This window comes from Nicotiana tomentosiformis, chromosome 3 (genome assembly GCF_000390325.3).
Source record: "Nicotiana tomentosiformis chromosome 3, ASM39032v3, whole genome shotgun sequence".
NCBI classification, from domain to species: domain Eukaryota; kingdom Viridiplantae; phylum Streptophyta; class Magnoliopsida; order Solanales; family Solanaceae; genus Nicotiana; species Nicotiana tomentosiformis.
Genome location: NC_090814.1, coordinates 16,217,143 through 16,224,363, shown reverse-complemented (window position 1 = coordinate 16,224,363; position 7,221 = coordinate 16,217,143). Strand labels below are relative to the sequence as shown.

The 7,221-nt window shown below is 36.9% G+C and overlaps 1 protein-coding gene and 1 long non-coding RNA gene across 2 annotated transcripts; one reads left to right on the top strand and one right to left on the bottom strand.

Moving 5' to 3' along the window:
• Positions 1 to 1,131: 1,131 nt before the first annotated feature.
• Positions 1,132 to 5,491, top strand: LOC117280319 (uncharacterized). Its single transcript, XR_004510846.2, has 2 exons — positions 1,132 to 1,319; positions 5,282 to 5,491. It is a non-coding gene; the product is annotated as an uncharacterized lncRNA (long non-coding RNA).
• On the bottom strand, positions 3,150 to 5,528 carry LOC104111322 (cytochrome P450 93A3-like). The gene is made up of 2 exons (XM_009620997.4): positions 4,620 to 5,528; positions 3,150 to 3,859 (listed from the first exon to the last, which is right to left on the bottom strand). The coding sequence occupies exons 1-2, from the start codon at positions 5,526 to 5,528 to the stop codon at positions 3,221 to 3,223; spliced, it is 1,548 nt and encodes a 515-aa protein (XP_009619292.1). The 3' UTR covers positions 3,150 to 3,220.
• Between the last annotated feature and the right edge of the window lie 1,693 nt (positions 5,529 to 7,221).

Below are 7,221 nucleotides of genomic sequence, written 5' to 3'. Positions count from 1 at the left end.
GGAGCTCATGCTGTTGTGTATGGCGGGAACTGGCATTGAAGAATTACTTGTTGTCCAGATATAGCTACCACTTGTCTATGGTAGTTTTAGATTTGTAATTTGTTTATGTACATTCCAAACAAATGTTGTATTTATTTTACAACAGCTTTTTAAATCTAAGTTTTAGTGGCTTATGACTTGTAATACCAATTATTGAGTTATTGTATAAAAATTGAGTTATTTACTCGTGGATTCTTATTATTTTCATTTGAGTTGAGCTGACTATTATTTGGCTTATCTAGAGGTTTGGGTTAGGTATCATTGTCACCTCCTCTTCCAACCCATCCAACAACCTGATCACAGAATAATATTTTTCTGTCCAAGGAGACAATTCAATTATCTTGTTTAGCTTCCTTACAATTTGACCACTCATATCTTCAAGGAGGCTCAAAAGCAACTGGAGTGGAGGTCAGCTATGAAAGCTGAATTTAATGCTTTAAATCGGAATCAAATGTAGACATTGATTCCCCGAGATTCTAACAAGAATATTATCGATTGTAAGAGGATTTACGGATCAAAAGGAATGTGTCATTGGGAAGGAATGTGTCATTGGGAATGTGTCAAAATAAGGGAAAGGATAAAAAATATTAGGATCCAAATAATTATGTGTCATTGGAAAGCTAACAAAACAAACATTGAATAATGATAAAATAGACAACAAAAAGAGAAATAAAAAAGACACATATATTTAACGTGGTTCGGTTAATTGACCTACATCTACAGACGGAGATGAGCAATTCACTATATAAAAAAGAGTATAAAATATCGAGAGACCATCATCACAATGAGTCACACACAAATCATAACACTTGTCTTACAAATTTTCCTCCTAATCAATATTCTCAAATCCTTACAGACTACATTGTGGATGCTACTAAATGAGAATGGAGAATCCTGACAAAACATTTTCCTTCAAGAAAAAGGTATAGTCAATTATAAAAGAATTATATTTTCTTTTTCATAAAAATAAAAATCAATTATAATAAATATGTTGTTCTTCGTATTTGATAATAAAATTAGGACAAACATCTAACAAAAAAATACCTCTGCCCCGCGGTTACATAACTGGTGCAAAAATGGCCCTCATTTGTTAGAATCCTCTACCTTGCCCAACACCGTCCTACATGACCTGACATGTCGTCCCACTTCTTCTTCTATCACCACTTCCCCCTTCACGGAGCCACCACAATCATCACCTCCAGGTGCAGTTAAGTTGAGTGTAATGGCATATTCTAATTCAAGTATCGGCATAAGTTGAAACCATTTATCTTGGTGGAAAGGTTTGATTTTTGTTCCGTTTATTTTGACTCCTATAACGTTTCTGTTTCTTGTATGTATACTGATAAATAATGTAAATGAGTTGCCTTAATCTGTGATTAAATTGGCTAATTTTAATCTCTCAATGAATGGGCGACGAGGAAGGGAGCCTTGGCGTAACTGATAAAGTTGCTGTCATGTGATCTGGAGGTCACGGGTTCAAGCCGTGGAAACGACCTCTTGTAGAAATGCAGGGTAAGACTGCGTACAATATACCTTGTGGTCCGGCCCTTCCCCAGACCCCGCGCATAGCGGGAGCATAGTGCACCGGACTATCCTTTAATGAATGGGTGACTCACTTATTTTTCAATGAACTATTTTTGGGCATTGATAATGCATTTTGGATTTACATGTATAATTATCCAATTTTTTTCAGTTGATCGAGCACATGGCCCTTCGTAGAAAGATGTGAAAGTCGAAAATTTGGGTACTAGGGTAGTTAGTTTAGTGTTCTCCTTGTCATACCGGTAGTATTAGCACGTACTTTAGTTTTCTGTTGGCATTAGATTTCTATAATTATCGGTCATTTCTTTCATTGCGGTCTCCTGATTATTTGTTGTGATTTATGCTACTTTTACATGGGTTCTCTCTGTTGTGATACTTGTTTTTCTCTTGTTTAATGTGGTGATTATGCTATGTGGTAAGTTTCTTTTCTCTGTGGTCAAATTGCTTGTCTGACAGCTGCGTTTATTTTCTTCAGAGGCTCATAAAACACATTAGTTTTATTTGTTTTTTTTTCCATTCTCTTTTTCCATTTCTTTTCTCTATCTTGTTAGACTCTGAGGGCTGAATAGTTCGTGTTGGTGGTGAAGGACGTGAATAAAATTCCTCAAGTAAACACTTTTAGAGCCATTGTCATTTCTTTGGTTACAGAGAGCGCAAAAAAAATGGATTTTGAATGTTATTTCGTCTTCTTTTTTTGTCTTAATTGTTGCAAACTCGTACTATAATTGCCAAATAGTTTTTATTCTGATTGTTTAGCCTTATAGATTTCATTGCTCTTTTTGAGATCAAATTGAGTACTCTTGAATAACCTTGATAACACTAGGACACTCAAATTAGTCTTGGGTTGGGGTTGGTAAGGTGGCATGCCACTTGGCGTCCACCTCAGCGAAATGTCATGCCATGTAGAATAGTGGTTGCCATGGTGGAGAATTCTAACAGAGGAGGGGTATTTTTGCATTAATATTCTTATCTTAGGGGCAATGGTGGATCGTAGCGCGCAAGTGATCCTTTTCGCATAGTGGAAGAGTATTTTTGACCCTTTTCCCAAAAAATAATGCGCCATTGCCCGTTGTTTTTCGGAGTATTGAACTGGTACTAGTGCTGTTGATGAGGTCAAAAATCTTCTCAAGGAATTATCTTCACACTACCTACAATTTTTATGACAACCTTGATGTCACCTACTTATGTGAGAATAACATTCTACGTAGCCGCATAAAGCATGTAGTTGTTTACCTCCACCACATTTGCCAATAGGTTAACGATACCACCTTATCTTCAAGCACATTCCCAGTTCGACCAGTTGGCTTATGCCTACCAAACCGCTTCTGAAAAACTCCTTCCATCGCCATTTGTACAAGCTATAGGTGTAGTTGCACATCATCTAGCTTGAGGGGGTGCACTAGAATGGTTCTATGCTTAGGTGTAGTTGCACACCGTCTTCCTATAGGGGGTGTATTTCCCCCATAGGAGTTCTCTCACAGGGACTCTGTTATTATCTTGTGTATATATTTAATTCATCATCTTCTTGGCCAAATTATTATAGTTAGAGTACACTTGCAAGATGTCAATTAAATGAACTAAAGATTGGGGGAAGATGTATATTTCAAAGAAACAATTTAAACAAGGTATTTCCTTGTTATTACATTGATGGAAATGGATTAAGCCTAGCCACTGGAATACAATTCAAAGGATGAGCTCTAGGAAGAGTGAAGCCAGTTCCCTCTTCCATGTCCACTTTACCATTCACTCCACCAGTAACCTTCCATTCAAAGCACTGAATCATGACAGCAAGGCTTGTTTGAACTACCTGCAATGCTAATGAAGTTCCAGGACAGCCTCTGCGCCCGCTCCCAAATGGCATAAACTGGTAGTGCTGTCCCCTGACATCCAATTGACCTCTTGTGTTCCCCTCTTCACCGAGAAATCTTTCTGGTTTAAATTCAAGTGGAGTTTCCCAATAGTTTGGATCCCTATTAATAGCCCAAACATTGACAAATAGTCCAGTTTTTGCCGGTATACGATAGCCACCAATGGAACAGTCTTCACTTGATTCTCTACCAATTATAGGAGCAGTAGGATGTAGTCTCAGAGTTTCTTTAACTATGGCTTGAAGATAGGGGAGGTTTGTGATGTCTGATTCTTCGATAAGTCGGTTCTTTCCAATAACGGTATCGATTTCTTCTACTGCTTTCTGCATAATGCTTGGATGGTTAATCAGCTCTGCAAGTGCCCACTCTGTTGTGATTGCTGAAGTATCAGTGCCAGCAACAAATATGTCCTGTTAAAAAATAAAATCCAATCTACAATTTTAGTCTTGTCGAACGGGAAAATTAAGTAAGATGTATGGAAGTAACAATACAGCAAATGATTTTATCATCATCAGGACTTTTTAAGTTTTCTGAATAGTCTATAGGTTACTGATTTTCAACACAATGAAAGAGTTTGAGAAAGACGCCAACTTATGAATTAACAATTCAATGATAATTGGTGACAACTGGCAACAAAAAGCATATTCTGTTCCTAAATGAACTATTTGATTATTGTGATATTTTCAAGATATTTGACATTTATCTCATTGCTCAGGCGGCAAAGTAGCTATTCATCCCAAGAGCTTAAAGTTTAGATGCAGTTGATCATTGTTAATTGTTGTTCATGAACAGATTATAAATGATCTTCAAATATTTCATATTATACTGTGTAATCAAGGTTATTGATCTTTAGTCGTTTCATATGAACATTGGCAGTAACTACTCTTATTTTTCTTTTTCTTCTGATGCATTTAAAAGGAGCAGCCCGGTGCACTAAACTCCCGCTATGCGCGGGGTCCGGGGAAGGGCCGGACCGCAAGGGTGTATTGTATGTAGTCTTATTCTGCATTTCTGCAACAGACTGTTTTCACGGCTCGAACCCGTGACCTCCTGGTTACATGACATCAATTTTACCAGTTTCTTCTAGTGCATTAAGGGCAACAAAACATTTAGAGTTAATTTCGCGTGTGGTCATTGAACTTTATCCTCTATAACATACTAGAAACTTACCAGAATGAAAGCCTTGATGTTCTGTCTTGTCAGTCTCATCTCTGCGTGTTCATCATCTGCTATATCGAGAAGTATATCAAGAAGATCTTTCACGAATTCGCTTCCATCGTTGCTTTGATATCTAGTCCTTCTTACCTCTTGGTGTTCGTTAATGATCCTATCAATCATCTGATCAAACCTGCCGCGAAGATCCTTGACCCTCTTTCCAAAACCTTGCAAATCCAAGTTCTTGCAAAACCAAATATAATCCGACAGATTAAATTTCCCAGAGAGTTCAGCTATCTCTTGAATCAGCTTCTTTACACTCCCAGCTTCATTTTCATTTTCCGAACACCTTTCCCTCATTAGCATTCTTGAAATTACATTATTTGTGACCCTCAGAAGCTCAGCTTCTACATCTATTGCCTCCCTTGCTTTAGCCTTTTGTAACAATAACTCGACGAAACATCTTATTTCATCGCGTCTTACAGGAAGAAGCAGGTCTAACGTACGACCACCAAGGAGTTCAGACATGATTATTTTTTTCATGAATTTCCAATAAGGTCCATAAGGTGCAAATAAGAAGTCTTGTGAGCCATAAGTCAAGTAGTCTACAATAGCTGTTTGTGGTCGATTTAGAAAGGATGTTTCATGAGTTTTTAGGAAAGTTTTGGCCATTTCAGGTGATGAAACAACAACATAAGGCACAGAGCCAAGCATTATGTGGATCAATGGTCCATACCTGTTTGAAAGCTTGTGAAGTGCCTGGTGAGGAATTGGAGCAAGAAGATGCAGGTGACCGATGATTGGCAAAGCAAACGGGCTTGGAGGAAGGCGACAATTCGCTCTGTTTCTGAATAGAAACCAGAGAAATATGCAAGAAGCTAGCCAAATATAGAAGATCAACAAGTAGCCTTGGATATCATCCATTCTTTGCAGCTTAAAGAAGAGTCATAAGATTGACTTTGCTATTGCTTCTGCAGCTATTTATATGATCAAGAGATGATGAATTGCTTATTTTCTAGGGTCTTTAACTTCTTGCATAACTTCATATTTCTAGCTTCTAAAATTTGAGGGCACAAAGCTCCTGCTATGCTCGGGTCCGGAGAAAAACCGGATCACAAGACTCTATTGTACCAGTCTTATCCTGTATTTCTACAAGAGGTTGTTTTCATGGTTCGAACCCGTAATCTTCTGGTCATAACTTTACCAGTTACGCCAACTAACGCCTCTAGTTTCTAAAATTTAAGGCAAAGACAAAAATAAAAGAAAGAGCACGCTACTCTATAGAAGCTGTCAACTAGGTCATGGACAATCACTGGTATTTGTGAGATTGTTAATTACCAAAAAGTATGACTACACCACGGTATTGACACGTTACTGCATAAACAAATACTATATAAAATTGTCTTCTAGTGTTATTTTAATATTTGCCAATAAGCAAGTTGATCACATCCCCGTAGGACAAGGTCAACTCAGTAAAAAAAAAAAAAAAAAAAAAAAACTAACAAAGAATTAGGACATAGACAACCTCACAACGTGATTGAAGGAAAATTGAGGAATTGAGAAAATAAAAGGAAAGACAGCAACATTAACATAAAAGAAAATACTAAAATTACTGATTAGACAATAATTAAAGTGAGACCCTTGCTTTTTGATAGTGTTCTTGTTAGAAATTTCGAGTAGGGACTGGGGAGCACTTCAATCAGTCATTTTCTCATGAAAACAAATGGAGAAGAGTATTCTTTTATATTTTTTCCAGCTTGATTTAAATAGAGTGTGTAGAGTATCTAGATAATAATAGATAACGTGTGCTAAGCAAACTTATAAAATTACCCTCGTACAAGTTAAATTATATAAAAGAATTATTGTCCCAAGGATTTTTTTTTTCTACTAAGCAAATTGATTTTGCTTGATTACTATATGATGCCAGAAGTTCTGCATTACCGCCACTTGATCACTATTTAAAGAAGCTTTCATAGCTATTTTTTTGACGAGTAGTAGGATGGATGAGCTTCGACCTAAATTCCAACGCTTAAACATGGCACCATTTTGATCCCCAAAATTAGTCCAATCCGTCCATTTGAGACCCCCGCTCCTGCCCAATTCCTACCATACAATGTCTAATTAAAAATACTACTTTCGGTCATGCAACATCCATCACAAAATCTCTCCTCTTAGTTAAGTTTAAGTTTTGAATTAAAAGTGATATGAAAAGTTACTGCAATCATAAAGCTAAATCACTCTTTCGGTTAAGATTTAGCAAAAACACATCAATAAAAATTCATTTATATATATGACAACCACTAAATAAAGAAAAAGAATTTGAGTGTGAGAAAAGGGCCACAATGAATGCTTGAGAAATAAATGGGCATTAATTTTGGGGGGGGGGGGGGGGGGGGGAAGGGGGTCCCAGATGGGATAGAACAAGAATGTACACCTCAACCCCTAACATGTTTTAAGTATTATTAAAGTAACATGTTGAACTCTGAATTCAGGGATGAGAATTTGAGTGTGTGAAAAAAAGCTAATATGCGCGAAAAGGTAAAATTAAGAACTCAATAACCTGAAAGAGCTAAAATTTTGAATTCATACACTTCAAATTTTGAATCAACCTATGTGT

Coding starts and splice junctions, on each gene's coding strand:
- LOC104111322 (XM_009620997.4), bottom strand. CDS start 5,528: ATGGATGATATCCAAGGCTACTTGTTGATCTTCTATATTTGGCTAGCT. Junction 3,860..4,619: donor ACATCAAGGCTTTCATTCTG/GTAAGTTTCTAG, acceptor ATTTTTTAACAG/GACATATTTGTTGCTGGCAC.